Raw genomic sequence first — 16919 nt, forward strand, 5'->3', positions numbered from 1 at the left:
AAAAATATTTGAGCAACTATACGCTTAGCACTGGTCCATTTTGGGGCATGCATGCAATTAGAGATCGAGAGGATTTATCTTCTCTTGAGTGGTGGAACATACATGGAGGTGCTACTCCACTCCTATAAACTTTGGCATTGTGGGTGGTATTACAAGTGGTAAACACTTCTTCTGTAGAGAGGTGTTGGAGCTTGTATTCTTTCATCCATAGTGTTAAAAGGAACAGGTTAAATTCAGACCAGGTAGAGAGCTTGGTTTATGTTCACTACAACTTGTGATTGTTGTCCCATTACTGTGATGATGCAAAGAATAATAAAGACCTTAAGGTTTAGGGCAAAAATCTAGAGGAGCCCAATTTGGAGCATGGAGTGTTGTGATTAGAGCAATTGGAGGATACTCTTATCCAGGATGATGATGATTGAGTTACAATGCCATCCCCATCCGGTTCCCAGGTTCCATGCTTCAACACCAACTATAGGGGCTTCATCTTCCTTAGTTCCACTGCCACAACTTCCAGAGTCACCATCTTCTTCACTGCCACCATCTTCTTCATTGCCACCACGTGGAGGCTCATGTACCGTTGGTGGTGGAAGGAGAGGTTAGTAGATACTAGATATATTCACAATTTACTACTATTGTCATAGATTAGACTTATAGTCTTGTTGTGAATTTGAAATTTTTTATCCTACTCTTCCTAGTTCATTGTGTACTTGAGTCTTGGTGGTGGCCAAGTGGCCTATTTTGTAAACATTATTATTTGAATTTTGGACATGACTCATGTTGACAGTTGCTCACTTGCTAGATAAATTACTTGAATGTTTGATGATTTTTTCTTCTAAATGTTTTATGTTTTATGATTTGCTTAAAAATTTGATGTATGTTTGTAATTGCTTGAATCTAAATGGTTGATACTCGAATAACTAATCATTGATGTACTATGGATGCCATATCTATCTTGATTTATGTAAAAATATGCACGTTTTCATGTCTTCTACAACTGATTTGGTATTTTGGATTTTTTTTTTAATATAAATGCAAATATCTATCTATATATATATATATAGAGTAGACTCTTCACTTCCTAGATTTTTCGGCAATGACGCTTTCGCTGATCCGCTTCCAAAAAACGTTCTCGCCTCGTCTCCGCTTTGTGCAACATTGATTTTGAGTACTCTCTTGGGTCATTGTGCTTGATTGATAAACCATTTCATTTGGTTGGAGAGTTTGGCCTCATATTGATTGATCCCATGGTCGACTAGGTTCTAACGTTGATGAAATTGGTTTTGGCTTGTGGGATGAGTTTGATGCTATGTATATTTCCTTATGATGAGACTTGTATATTTGATCTCTCCCTTAGGTCATTATTGAGAGACCAATGGATTGGTCGCTGAGATTGATCTTGAGAGAGAATGAAAAGTACCTCGGTGGCTAAGAGGGAGTGTTGAAAATACTAGCTACGATCGGTATTTTGATTGGCAAAAATTGAAGGATATATTTTTTTTTTTTAGCTGTCGAAGTCGGCTTCATTTGGATAGGTTGGTCCAATGTTGCACGAAGCGCACCCCCCCGGTTCCAAGCCCGGAAGCGCGTCCCTTGCGGAAGCGCCTAGGAAGCTTCGCCGGAAGCGTGCTTCTGATTTTTTTTGCCGCTTCTTGGACTTTTCGGAAGCGTGGTTCGGAAGCGCGCTTTGTACGACGCTTCGGGCGTCGGAAGCGTGGCGCTTCGGAGGAGGAAGTGTACGCTTCCGGAAAAGCGTTTAGAAAATCGTTTTTTTTTAATTTTTTTTTTTTTTTGTATTTTTATTTTAGGTGAGTTTGCTTGTTGGGGGTGGGTCCACCTTGGGTTAGGGTGACAAATGAAGGCAAAAAACATATAAATATAGCAGATGCTCCCTCATGGTAATGTTAAATTCTTAAAGTAAAAGTGACATTCTCCTTTATTTTTCATTTTCACCCTTTTACTTAAATTTTTAACATTACCATGAAATGACTCAGGATGTTTGAGAGTGGTTCCAGCCTCATTGGACTTCATATGGAGAAAATAGAATTTCATATCCTATTCAAAATTCAGCAGACTTAACAGTTTTCAGGAATTCAGGATCAATGGGATTGTGGCATTTCATTAGATTATATCAAGTATGAAGGTATGTGATTATCATTTAATCAAGAGCACCAAGCCCTATATGTACCCTAGTGTTGGTGGTGTTAATTGTTGAACTCCTTTGTCACGCGGCACGCCCTTAGCAAAAAATTACCTTTCAATCAAGTCAAAATCATCGATCAGTCATGTTAAGCTTTTTCTACCATATTTTAAGTCTTGAATTAGGTAGTTTGATCAAAATTGGGCAATGTTGACTAATATCCCTAGACAATCGAGGTAGAGGCAATGGCTAGACAAGAGGAGAAGAATCTAGATTCTAGATGGTTGATGCTCGAATAATTAATCATTAATGTACAATGGATGTTATATCTGTCTTGATTTATGCAAAAATATGCATGTTTTCATGTCTTCTACAACTAATTTGGTATTTGGGATGTTTGTTTTGAGTATAAATGCAAATATATATATATATATATATATATAGCATACGCTTCCGCAGATGCTTCGCTCCCTAGATTTTTGGAAAATGACGCTTCCGCGTCCCCACTTCCAAAAAAACGTCCCTGCTTCGTCCCTGCTTCATGCAACATTGGGTTGGCCCCACCACTTGAAGGGGTTTGACCTAAGATCAAAACCTAGCTCTTGACTCACATATAAATTAACATTAGTTGGACCTCATTTGGCATTGCAACACCACTCATTTGTTTGACCAATCAAGGGGATTTGTTCACACGTGCGAGGAGAAGAAGAAGGATTATCTCTGTGTTGACCAACTTATTTGACTTTTGTTGACCAACGTTGACTTGATTCGTTGCTTTGTTGTTTGATCGAGATTTTGACTAAGGATTGGAGGCTAAGTTTTTTGTGGTTCATTGACTATACTTTGACCAAAATTTCGTCTATGTTTATGGGTTGTTGATTGAAGTTTGACCACAGGTCAAACTCTGAGGTTTGATTGAATTTCTGTGGAAATTGCAAGACCGAATTTCAGCTTTTTGTCTAGTAGCCTTAGGCTGAAATTTGGCCATGTTGTTTAGACTTTGACTGTGAGTAGTTTGTTGACTTTTTCTCTCATTTGATTGGTTTTGACTTGGCATTTATTGAAGTCAAAGGTGGGCATTTTGATTGGAATATTCTAATGTACAATTGATGAATTGAACTCTCTCTCATAAGGAAAGATTACTAGGTTTTCCACCTTTTGTGGTTTTGTCCCAAGAAAATTTGGTGTCTTCTTGTTTCATTGTTATTGTGGTCTCTACTGGTCTATTGAAGTTAATCGTTGAAGTTTTCAAGTATAACTGCTTAATTATCGGAATGCTATAGAGAAGTCAAATTGTATCATTGGAAGTAGTTATCAATTTGAAAATTGTTCTAGTCTTGTTTGCAACTAGAAAATCAACAGTGGGATGTCTTCTGCCTCTTCCCATAGTTGGCAGTCTCTATGGAGGTGGCCGTGGTAGTGTGGCACACTCTCAATATCCCCCCCCTGCTCCAAGTCTCTCTCCTACGAGTGGAGCATCCTCTTCCTACTCCTCATTCTCTTGTTCCAACCACTTAGATGCCTCTTCCATGATATGCTTCTCTGTCTCCACCCTTTACAAACTCCTGGTGTTAAGTGCCTCCAATGAAATGGCATCTGTATCAAGTACTTTGTTTATCTGCCTAACCCATAACTTGAGATTGTAGTAGACATAGACCATGTCATTGAGGGAGTGGACATCTAACTTGCATGAGGGGCATTTTGTGATTAATCATTAGAGGAATCAGGATGATGTCCCACAGGCATATGCCATAAATTAAATTAATGAACTTATAAACAAAATTAAATTTAAATTTGAAAAGTTCTAACTTGTTGTGCTTCTTGGAGTGTATCTTTTCAAAGACACTCCAATTGTGCTCACACCCTGAAGAGCTGCAAGTTTGACTTAGCATTCGATGACAAGTTTTTGCAACTTTGGGACTCTTCTACCATAGTTTTCCCACCAAACATCTACAACAAATAAATGGAAAGGATTCAAATTTCCAAGGAAAGACAATGACTTATATTTCAATTTTCCATTAAGTAACAAATGTCAAAATTTCAAATAGAATCGTAGATAACCATAGAAGGGAAACACATTGAAATTTGGAAATTGAAATAAATTTTACTTGTAACTTACTAGACATCCTAGTGTTCTTCTCTTGGATAGCCATATCATATTCTAATGTCCCTAAACTCAATTTATATACCTCAATTCGTTTGGAAATGTCATTGAATTTAGCGGAAGTCAACACAATCCTTTGTATACATTAGTAAAATCCATCCATAACCTCTGCATCAAACCTAAATCCACATGCATAAGAGAATGTAGGGTTGAGGTAGAGCCTTGCTGCATGAATCGAATGATGGAGAGTGTTGTTCCATCACTCATCAATCACACCCCATATCTTATCTTGTCTAGTGAATCCCTCTTCCCCCTTGTCTCATAGTATCAATGGATAGCTTCCTTGGCCCTATCCATGGCCTCATACAAGTAGCCCATTGTGTGCTTCTCACCATCAACCAAACAAATAACCTTTACCAAAGGTTCACGGATAGCACACAAGTCCTCCACTCCCATCCAAATCTCTGGTTGTGTCTCACAAGTCGGGCTATTGCTTGCCCATCCACTTTAGTGCTATAGACACAAGTGTTCTGCTCTTCTGAGAGAAACATTATCTGCAACTCCAACATCTAATTGTGGAGAGATTGAAGAGAAATGAAGCTAGTTGCAAAACGTGTGATAGCAGGACGGGCAAATTTCTTGCTCCCTGTGAACTGTCTCATGAGTGTTAGAACAAATATGTGATTGTAAACATATCTTGTAACAACCCTAGCCACCTCAACAATTTCCTTGATCCACGGAATTTTCACATGTCCTCTAGCATCAAATCAATGCGATGGGCAGCACAAAAGAGTCCGATATAAGCTTTGGTACTTCTCTCTGAGCACTTTGCTAGTAGCAGCATAGTTAGCATCATTGTCTGTAATGACTTGGATAACACACTATAAACCTATGTCCTGGATGAAGTTATCCAATAACTGGGATAATAACTGTGCATCTTTAACATATTTAGATGCAGCAATAGATTTGATAATCATTGGCTTTCTGGGACAATTAACCAAGAAATTCAGAATGGACCTGCGCTTCCAATCTGTTCAACCATTTGACATAGCGATGCATGCCGTGATCTCCCATGATTCTTTGAGCTCAGCCAATCTCCTTATGCAATCATCCTTTTCCCCTTGAAGCAGATGCCCTTTAAGTCATTATAAGAATGGCCCTTGTAGTCTGCACCAACAATGGCAGCAGCTTCAAACATGGAATGGTAGAATGGGCTGTTCTTGGCAATGTTGAATGGTATGTCACTCCATAGAAAGCATTTCACCACAATTTTGTCAGCCTGTTCCTTCTCCTTTGATTTCATCATTGATGGAATAGAAGGTTTCTCCCAGGCATGGATCTTGGCACAAAGAAAGGTGAGAATGCTGAGGGGCCATGAAGCTTGTGGATCTATTTGCAAGTTCAAGCCTTGCTTCTTCCATTTGTTCTCTCTTTTTATGCATTTGAAAAATGGATTGGCTTGCAATATGGATAATTTATGGGGTGGATGCTAGGCAAAGTTCCACTTCATTCCCTGGTATTCTAGTGTGGTATTGCAAACAGCTGATGCCACCAAACATTTCCATACCACATAGCTTGCAATTCAACCTCATTCTATTATGATGCTCATAGGGTAGACCATACTGTCACATTGGATCCAATGGCTTTGGCATTTTGATTCTTGAAATGTGTAGACTCTATAGTCTAGACTCTAGAGCACTGATTCAATTTGTAAACCTATGGGACAAAAAAAGAGTGGAACTTAGAAATAGAATACAAATCCACAAAATTGAAAAAACATGAAACATGCTCCAATTAAAATACCCTAGATACATAAGTATTAAATCCTCCATTCAAAGAGAGAAAAATGAGTTATATCTAATGAACATTGGATACCCTATACTAGATCTTGAAAAACGAATGAAAGGAAGGCAATTTTTTTTTAACATACCTGAAAATATGGAAATGGTATATTGGAGTAGATCTTCACTCCACAAATACTCAGCTAATGACAAATAAAACTACGGAATTCCCCTTTTTTGCTGGTTGAAATATGGTCACAAGGTGGCTTCTCCTTTCAGAGCTCAATCTCAGCAACATAAAAACCCAAAATGACCTGAAAAAACCCTACCCGAAGGCTTTAAATCGCAAAAAAAGCAGCAGGGTGATAATTATGATCGTCTTGTGATAATTTCAGTTATTATCTCATTAAATTCCAGCGATAGTACCAGCAAGGTACAATTTGGTTATCGCAATATGTGCAACACTTATGTACTCTTTTAATCTGATTTATTACGTGCTTTATCCAAGATTCTGATGGTAATGATAATAACTATGAATCTTTCTAATTTGAGACATTCAAGGTCTCTTGGCAGTTTGCCACCTTTTTTTATTATCAAATTAATGGTTATTCTTTATAAGATATGAAATAAGTATGTCTTTTTCCCTAAATGATTATATTGTTTATGAAAAGACAAAAAATTGTCTCTATTTTTTAATTCCAAAATTTCTATCAATCTTTTGCAAAAGTTTATTCATGCTAACAATATTTGTATCACAAATACATGCAGGTACTTCTTGGTGATAATCCTAAAGCCCTACCCATTGATATCCAGCCTTCCAAAGGTGGACTGCAGACACTTCTGGAAGTGTTTGAAATTCAATCAAAGTATTGGTCTAGCTTAAAGGGGCATGACCAGAAGTTGCGCTCTCAATGGGAAGCACAGTATGGCAGTAAAAAAAGTGAGTTTCACGAACCCTTCTATCATTCGATGGGAAGCAGTATTTGTTATTTCCTTGTTGAACTTTCTTTATATTCTTAGAAAATATGAAACACTGCATATTTCAAAATTTTAATATAGGTCAATTAAAATGGTGTTTTTAAAAGCTGTATTCTTTTGATCAAATTTTGTTAAGCTATAACACTTTTAAGAGTGGATGAAATATTGAATAACTGTTTATAAAACCTGACAACACATGCCCATCATTAATAATTACATCCCTACATAGAGAGGACAACTTTATTTCACACAATCACCTATGCATAGAGCATCAAGCATACTTTACAGATATTACTCAATCTAAGTGGTGGGCCTATTAGTTCAGAAGCCATGGTGTCGTACTTGATCAACCCTTTCATTCTTAGTTACAAGATATGCGATGGGGTTGCTTGCATGGCTTTCAATGCAAATGCTTGGTTTCAACAATTTCCATTTTATTTTTCTTACCTGAATTTTTCTGAGCAATGAAGCCTTAAATGTGCAGGGAGCAACTCCTCAAGATCCAAATCAACTAAGCCATTTCTTTAGAAGGAAACCTTGTCAGATTTAATGCATACACAATAACAGATACATGATATGCAGGAGGGAAAAATTTAGGGGTTGAATTTCACAGATGAGCTGATTTTCAATGCTTTTTCCAAAAAATGATTCACCAGTTTCCAATTTCTCTAAAAATGATTCGCCCACATTTTACAGGATAAAATTAGGTTACCCTGAAAATCATCAATGTTTTATAGAGACTATATAAAATTGTTAGAAACTTGAATCTTTTTACAAAAATATTGCCAAAGATTATAGTTTTCATATTAGTGACTAGTAATATTAGCTAATATATCTACACTTTAAGATAAATTTCCAACTTTAAAATTTCCCCTGATATGCAGATAGAAGAGAGGAGTGATTTAACCATATTAGTCAACAGTATGAGAATTATTACATAAGCATAGCTTTGATAAGGGAGATGTACTGTACACTTCTCTCAGCACCAGATTATGTGACTTGATTAATTATTTTGTCATCATAACTTGTGTTTATAACAAGTGTTTATTACATCACAATATAAAGTAACTTTATAATAAAGTACTCTATAAAAAATTATGAAGTATAAAATATGACCATTATAAATTTCTACTCCATCAAATCTCGGACAGTATGTTGATCATTTCTTAATCCTTCCTTTTCCCTAGAACAAAAATCTCATATAAGGCCTTTCAAATCAGCCATGGGAACTGACTTTGTGCTGCCATATCAACACAGTAGTCATGAAAACTCGTCCACCTTTTCTTATGCATATACTTTACCTATAAATCGATTCCTATTACCCGACCCTTAGGTTTGACTTTATGTTTTACTATGTAGTTCCATTGGAGCAAATATTTGCATGCATTCCAATAATCATCATTGATTATGTCCTAGTTTTTTGTAGCAAGCCTAATACATAATCCAACATTTTAGCTCACTACAAAAAAGTCAGTGGCTATGTTAGGCCAAATGGGGCAATGTTAGACTTGTTGCCTCAAAATCTAGTAGGCCTTGTGTGAGGCTTCACAAGGCAGAAGGTAGAATTTGTTGCAACAGTGAGGTGGATTACCACTATCACCTTTGCAATTCTCCTCTTGCTCTTTAGTCGAATTACACAAGGGGGGCTTCCCAATATTCACCTAAAAGGTATTCTAAGTTAAATGGCTGATGTAAATAAAACGCCAAGTAATGATACTTCTTTAATGGACAAGGACATAATCTTTTGTGTAGGAGCAACGTATCATATGCTAAGCCCTAAAAGAGGCATGTTGGGCATAGGGTTTCAAGATATAGATTAGCAAAGGAATACCTAAGTATAGAAGCACTAAGGAAAATGTTTGCATATGAGAAGGAAAACCTTCAAATTAAGCCCTATGTTGAAGCCCTAGCTAAGTTTGGGATTTTTCTAGGGCATGAATTCCATAGGGAGGATGATGTCAACCCTACTAGGGTAAATTCGATGAGGTAAAGCAATGTTGCAGTAATCGTTATCGGGATATTATTGGCGAGGGGAAAAAATCGGAAAAATCATAAAAATCGGAAAAAAATCGGTAAAATTCGGGAAAAAATCATAACATACAAAAATATTCCTTTTTTTTCAATTTTTTTAAGATCTAAAGCATCTACAACATAAAATAAATACATTGACACATAAATATAATAAAAGAACTAATATATAAGATGAGTAATATCATTTCTAGTGCTACATCACACATAACAGTGAATCATGTCCTGAATAGTAAGTCTTGACTTCTGAGTCCCAACTCAGCCTCAAAATATCAACAAAAAATATAATAATGTATTTCATATCATGAGTCATAATGTCATATACAATGAAATGAACCAAATAACTAAAGTCTAATACTACTGATTTCCTGTGCCCCTCTAGATGTAGATGCCGGTGGAGTTGGCAGTGGGCTCTGCTGTGCTCCAGAAGCTGAAGAACTAGGAGATATAGGAGGTAGACCACGTCCTCTATTGGTGACAGGGGTAGCCTGGGTAGGTTGTGTCACCTCTTGCTCATGTTGCTTCTCCTCCTCATAAAAAATTCGGAGAATTATTATTATTATTATTATTATTTTTTTGTTTAATCCCCAAAGATTTTTTTGTTTCCGAAAAAATCGTGATTTTTATGAAAAAATCGTGATTTTTATGAAAAAATCGCGATTTTTTAAAGTTACAGCGATTTTTTCAAGTTATCGCGTTTTTTCACGATTTTTTGTGAAAAAAATTTAGCGTAAAAATTGGGCGATAATTTGCCAAACTCAATAAATTGCGATTTTCCGATTTTATCGCGATATCGGGATTTTTGCAACACTGGTGTAAAGTGCTAGATTTTGAGTGAAAAGGAACAAAAAAAAGAAGAATTCAAGCTAGTTAAGCTCGAACATCTATGATGGAACGCCCTAATTGAATTTTGTTTAAATTTGTAACTAGGTTCAGTCTTCATAAATGTATTTGAGATATACTTATCAAAAAAATGAAGAAAATATTTTTATTATTATTTCTTTGATTTGTTAAAGCATGGGTTTCATGTTTGGGTCATCATGTTTTGGGTTAAAGTCCCCATTGAGGACTTCTAGGATTTATTCTTAGCCATTAAAGTCATTGTACATTAAAAGAGACCCTTCTTGGGGTTTAAAATCATGTAAAAAAATTATTTTTGAGTAAAAAATGAATTGATTCTCCTCCACACCAAGTGGCTTCAAGAAGATCAAATCGGCCTCAAGAAGAGTAATTCGACCTCATTGGAAGGCTATAAGTACAAGGCAGTGCGAATTCATTTGGAGTATCTCACTTTCTCACATCTAGTTCGATTTCTGAAGCTGGAATTGTGCGAAGTCGAGAAAGGGCTAAAGAAGGAGCTGGAAGGAAGTGTAATTTTCTGGAAAGGGATAGAAGATTTCAAGGTCGAATTTTGGGACAACTCTCACTCTGTTCTGAGGTGTATCAAGGGAGATCGAAGTTCTCCAAGTTTGGTAGAAGTTGTTGATGCAGCGGTTGTTGGGTCGATGCTGCTATTGGGTCGAAGCTGCTTGTGAAGGGTTGTCATCTGCAAGAAGGATTAAGGGTTGTGACTTGGTGTGGAGCGAATCTCTCTCTCGGTCTAGAGTCTTGGATTATCTCGAGAAACTATTGAAGGAAGAATTGTTGGTTGGGTTTTCCCTTAGATAGGGGTTTTTCCTTGGTTGTCCGCCTACATCTGTGGTCCTTGTGTTATTGTTTTGGTAATTGCTTGATGAACTAAAAGATAAAAGAATCACAAGTAATTATCTATATAAGAAAATCTTTTTGCCTTTTTGATTTTCTAACATGGTATCAGAGCTAAGGTGAAGGAGGAAAATGATAGTCTTGAGTATCTACTAGAAGAAATCTAAAGGATTGATCTAGGGATCATATAAGGAGCTCTTGTAAGAGAAGAAGCTAACTATCTTCAAGGACAATGTCTAATAGATTAAAGAGTGAGAACAAGTTGGAAGGAGCATCAAACTACAAATCTCGGAAGAAGAGAATTGACCTCATTCTTGAAAAGAACAAGATCTTGGATGTGGTTAGAGGGAAGGTGAAGAAACCTACCGAAGAATCCAGTGATGCAGACCAGGTGAAGTATAGAGAATTGGAGATATTGGCTATGGCTTTGATGGTGGTAAGCATTAAAGGCAATCTTATCCCATAAATTGCCAATATAGACCATGCTCAAGAAATGTATGAAGCATTGAAAAAATTATTCACTATCAAGAACATTGGTTGAGTAGCAAGCTTGAAGAATGAGTTAAGGACTGCAAAGATGACAAAGGATGACACTGTGGCTTCCTTCTTTGTAAGGATATCAAGGATTAGAGATGAACTTCAAGCCATAGATGAAATAGTACCAGAGAAAGAGCTAGTAATCACTGCACTATTGGGATTACCACCTACTTGGAGTTCTTTTGCTTCGAGTATCAATAGTTGGAAAGAAGCTCCCACCTTTGAACAATTGTGGAATGCTTGCACCCAAGAAGAAATGAGAATTTCTTTAGTATCCAACAACGAAGAAGAAAATGTGTCAAATGCATACTCTGCCTCTCACAAGAAAGGACACTCTAAGAAGTCAAGAGGACCTAGAAAGCAGGTTGATATGTCCAAGATAGAATGCTACCAATGCCATAAGATGGGTCACTATAAAAGTGATTGCCCCAACAATCCGAAGAAAAAGAAAAGAAGCAGGGATCAAGCCAATGTCGCTGAAGAAGGATCTCCAAAGAAGACTAAGCCTGAAGAATTGGATTTAAGGGACTTACACTACTAAAGTTCTTTGATCTAAGCTTTAGTTATTTCTTTTTGATTTCTAGTTTTTAGGTTTAACATATTTTGGAAAAACATTTTTATATGTTTTTAAGGTTATAGGTATCCCTCAAAACTTGGAGGGAGCCCTCATCAACCTCCAAAGATAAGTATCCTATTACCAATTTTCATTTTTAATTTTCTTTACTGATTTGGTTTTGTTTGCATAAATACTAATCACATTTCTCCTCTTATTTTCCTTGTTTAAGAAAACTTGTTGAAGACTCGAGGAACAAGGCCTCAGAAAACAAAGCATTGGAACTTGGAAGTATAAGGTTTGTTAAGAAAAGGCATGTTTTGAATTACAAGTTTTGAATTACAAGGTTTGTTAAGAAGAGGCATGTTTTGAATTACAAGTTTTTCTCTCTCCATATTGATTCTTGATAACTATTACTAACATCTTTGTGACTAGCTTTCATGAATCTTAAAGATTTTTGATTGGGTGATTCATCATTAGATAAATCTACCCTCCTCATTTCTTTGATTACTCTTGTGGAACCCTAGAAAGGTTCAATGTGAAAAACCCTAACTTAGGGGTGTGTCGATGATTATGTGTGAAACCCTAACCTACTTAGGGTTATTGTTGAAAGAAAATGTCTGATGTTTTGATGAAGTCATGTTTGGGTTTTGGTATGGTTATGGAAACTCTAACTTGTTAGGGTTGAATGATAATGTTTGAAATCCTGAAGCTTTGAAGTATTGGTAATTTAGTGTTTTCTATGTCTTATATTGAAACCCTAGATCATTAGGGTTTGGTAAGGTGTGTAAGAAAGACCCTTATAATGTCTTAGAAATGAAATCCTTGGCATGTGTGTGTTTGCCCGATCAAGCCCTTGTCTGATCAAGTTTGTTATATGTCTAACTCTTATTGATATTTGTATAGTTGGGTTTGACTGACACATGTTATGATGTGCTTGTGCATGATGATGGAATCCTAGATGTATGAGTTGAACAAATTATTGATGATCATGAATCTTAGGGTTTGGAACTAAGCCTTAGTCAAAGTTTGATTCTGTAGGATGATAATATTTGTGAATTCTAGGGTTTTGTAACTAAACCTTAGTAGAAGTCCAAATCTATGATATATGATGACTATGTGATAATTTGAGATTTGTGTAAGATTGTTGAAATCTGAGTTTTAGTTATGACTGATATTTGATTGTTTGAGAAAAATCTAGGGTTTGCAAAAAACCCTAGTGGAAGCTAGTCATGTTGTTGATTGAGTTGTGAATGGTTTTGATTGTTAAATCTCATGTATGGAATCTAGGGTTTCTATGAAATCCTAGTAGGAAGTCTAACATATGAACTCTGAAAGTTGTTAGATACATTGTAGATCTATATTTGTCTGAATTGTTTCTAGGGTTTGCAATATGATGTAGTAGGTTATGTCATACCTTTGGAAGAACATTGAAACCCTAGATGTAATAAAAGTGGTTATGAAATGCTCAAAGTCCTGATGAAGTTGTCTAGGGTTTATGACAAAAACCCTACTAAGAAGTTGAAGAGTATGTGTTTCTTGTTTTGAAATTATGTTTGGGCATCTGATATATAAAGTTGAATGCTTTTGTGATTTTGATATGGTTAACTTCATGCTTCTATAGATTTTGTTGTACTTGCTTTCTAAGTTGTGCTGGTACAAAATCTTCAAGATGGTGAAGATGCTCGTAAAGTAAAGTTGATGTGATAAGCATGATGTGAATGATGATGATCATGATAACTCTGATGAGAAGGATGGAAGCCATGAAGGATTCTCCAATGTTGTAGAAAGAGGTAGAACTCTCCATGTTAAGAGGGAGTATGGATGAAATCTCCCAAGGTTAAGAGGGAGCCTGAATGAAAGAAATCTCCCTAAATTGAGAGGGAGCTTGGATGAATGGAATCTCCCTAGTTGAGAGGGAGGTCATATCATAGTTATGATGGACATCTTGATAGATGAAATTAGAGAATGCATTTTGAAGGGTTGCTGAGATAAGAAAAGCCAGATCGATTTGTGGAATATGTTGTTGCATGGGAAGTAGGAAAGGAAGTTGTATGATTAATGAATCTTTTGTCGAGATTCATTGGGAAAGCTTTAAGTCCTATTATGAAAAGCTGAGAAGCAACATCAAGTTGTCTGGAAGACCCCAGAGGTTTGTATCTATTTATGTACATTTGGAAGTTTGTTACTGATTCGAGTTGTGTTTGTACTGATAAATCTCTCGGAAGTTTGATAGCTTGTTTTCACATGCTTAAGTGTTTTCGATCAGTTTAATTGGAGAGATTTGTTGCCGATCTGTTTGTTCAGGGAGGATTTGTTACCGACTGGAATAATCGGAAAGTTGAGGCTTTATGTGTGAGACATTGCCTGGGAAGATATATGGCTGACACTTTGTGTTGATGTCTAGTTCTCGAGGTAGGGAGGGTGGCGCTGGTCATGGATCTCTGACCTCGGATACACACCTAGATCCCTGCGTTGATGTTTAGTAAGTAAGACTGATGGTACCTAGAGAGGCTAAAAGCTTTAGTCCATCTTAGTCCCACCTAGATAGATTTCCCTGGTAAGGAATCTAGTCCATGGCATTGCAGTACCTAAAATTCTTGATGGTTCATGTGTTCTGAGGTCTTCCTCGTACTTATACTGATGAATACGTTCCTAGTTAAGAGGGAGTGTTGAAATTTGTAACTAGGTTTAGTTTTCATAAATGTATTTGAGATATATTTATCAAAAGAATGAAGAAAATATTTTTATTATTATTTCTATGACTTATTAAATCATGGGTTTCATGCTTGGGTCATCATGTTTTAGATCAAAGTCCCCATTGAGGACTTCTAGGATTTATTCTGAGTCATTAGAGTCATTTTACATTAAAATAGACCCTTCTCGGGCTTTCAAATCATGTAAAAAGAATTATTTTTGAGTCAAAAATGAATTTCTTCTCCTCCACATCAAGTCGGCCTCAAGAAGATCTAGTTGGCCTCAAGAAGAGTAATTTGACCTCATTGGAAGGCTATAAATACAAGGCAGTTCGAATTCATTTGGAGTATCTCACTCTCTCACATCTAGTTCGATTTCTGAAGCTGGAAGTTGGAATAATGCGAAGTTGAGAAAGGGATAAAGAAGGAACTGGAAGGAAGTGCGTTTTTTTGGAAAGGGATAGAAGATTTCAAGATCGAAATTTTGGGACAACGCTCAGTCTATTATGAGGTGTATCAAGGGAGATCGAAGTTCTCCAAGTTTGGTTGAAGCTGCTGCTGGGTCAATGCTGCTACTGTGTCGAAGCTGCTTGTGAAGGGTTGTCATTTGCAAGAAGGATTGAGGGTTGACTTGGTGTGGAGGGAATCTCTGTCTGGGTCTAGAGTCTTGGATTATCTCGAGAAACTATTGAAGGAAGAATTGTTGACTGGGTTTTCCCCTAGATAGTGGTTTTGCCCTGGTTGTCTGCGTACATCTGTTGCCCTTGTGTTATTGTTTTGGTAATTGCTTGATGAACTAAAAGATAAAAGTAGAACATAAAGGTAAAATAATCACAAGTAATTATCTATATAAGAAAATCTTTCTGCCTTTTTGATTTTCTAACAAATTTAACCCTACTATCTATTGGAAAATTGATTAGGGCAACATTTTAATTTGACTTTTCCTTCCTTGACAGTTATTTGTGATATTATGTTTCTTTTTCTTGATTATGCTTATGTTCTTATCATCAAATAAATGCCAAAACAATGAAGATCACAACCATACAGAGATGAACACAAAATATAGGCTCCAAGCCAGGGGAAAATCCATAAAGAACTTCTCTTCTTATAGAATCAATTCAATGTAGACTTGCAAGACCAAAAACCAAGACCCAAGACTACCACCAAGAACCAAGCCAACCATCAAAGAACTTCATTTGCAATTCGTGATAAGATCCCTAATGGCTACAAGGTTCTTCTAGCCTTTAGATTTCACAAGCTGAGTTAGCAACACCTTCTTGTAATTTCAAAATTGTTGCATGCCCAGAAACCCTAGGCCTCTCGCACGTGTGAGTTGTCCCAAGCAGAATTTTAGATATTCAAACTTTCTAGAGCCCATCTTCTTCTTTGCTAGACCACTTCTTGCCTTCGAAGGTTTTCACGTCCTTATTCCAACTGCATATTGAATCCGAGAGTTGTATGCTTATTGTATGTAGCAATAGGTCACAGATCCATCTTTATATAGCCTACCAAGAGGCTCCATTAGCCCTCTTTAGGCTGACTTGTGCTTGGCTGATCGACTTGATCTTAGGTGTCTTCTAGACTCTTCTACATACAAAAATTATTTTTCCTTTCTTGATACAATTGCCTGAATGGGCCTTTTACAATGTAACAATGAATCTATGACTCATGTAAACCCTAGGAGCATTAAATGAATGCTTGACCTAGTGACAAATGACTTGAGCATGAAACCCATGCTTTACATAAATAATTTTCTTTTGTTCTTTACATCATTTTCTTTCTTCTTTTGATAAATACATAAGAGTTACATCATGACATGAGTCAAATGACAATTATGAAGACCAAAACTAGTTACTTTTTCCAATACTCCCTCTTAACTAGGGAGGTATTCATAATTTTCCAACTGATACAAGGACAATGATCACTTCGAAAATTTCTCATAAGAAGAGTCGGATTGGTAAGGCATCTGTGAGCATCAACGTTATGATCAACCAAAATTGTCTTTGAGGCATAACTAGACAAGCTCATCTTCGTCCAAGAGCATTATGCTGGGAGGCTTTATGTGTGATACTAAATTAACTCTACGAGGCACATACTCCATCTGGATGTTCACAAGGTATGTCCTTTTAGGACTTTTCTTATCTTGGATATCCAAGCCTGAATCCTCAATGAATATCGGTCCTCTTTGACCACTCTTATCTTGGACACCTATCCTATCCTCAAAGAGTGTTGGTTCCTTTCCTTTCTTGGATACTTTATCGTTAAGGAAACCATTCTCTCTTCGAGGCCTTGACTTAGACTTACGGTTGTTAGTCTTGGTCAAATGACTAACACATGAAGAAGAGAATGCACATGTGATGTCCAACATCACTCCCCCTCAACCAGAGAGGATATCCCT

General features: G+C 36.6%; 1 protein-coding gene across 4 annotated transcripts in view; it reads left to right on the forward strand.

Moving 5' to 3' along the window:
- Positions 1–16919, forward strand: part of LOC149152033 (histone deacetylase 15-like) — a 318098-nt gene that overhangs the window by 245584 nt on the left and 55595 nt on the right. For all 4 annotated transcript variants that reach the window (XM_089438338.1, XM_089438340.1, XM_089438341.1 and 1 more), the window contains one exon: positions 6794–6965. In XM_089438338.1, coding sequence (XP_089294464.1) covers positions 6794–6965 — 172 coding nt within the window. The remainder of the gene's footprint in view (positions 1–6793; positions 6966–16919) is intronic.

The sequence above is a fragment of the Pinus tabuliformis genome, chromosome 9 (genome assembly GCF_031772625.1).
Source record: "Pinus tabuliformis cultivar Carrire ecotype Pingquan chromosome 9, CPIR1, whole genome shotgun sequence".
NCBI lineage: Eukaryota > Viridiplantae > Streptophyta > Pinopsida > Pinales > Pinaceae > Pinus > Pinus tabuliformis.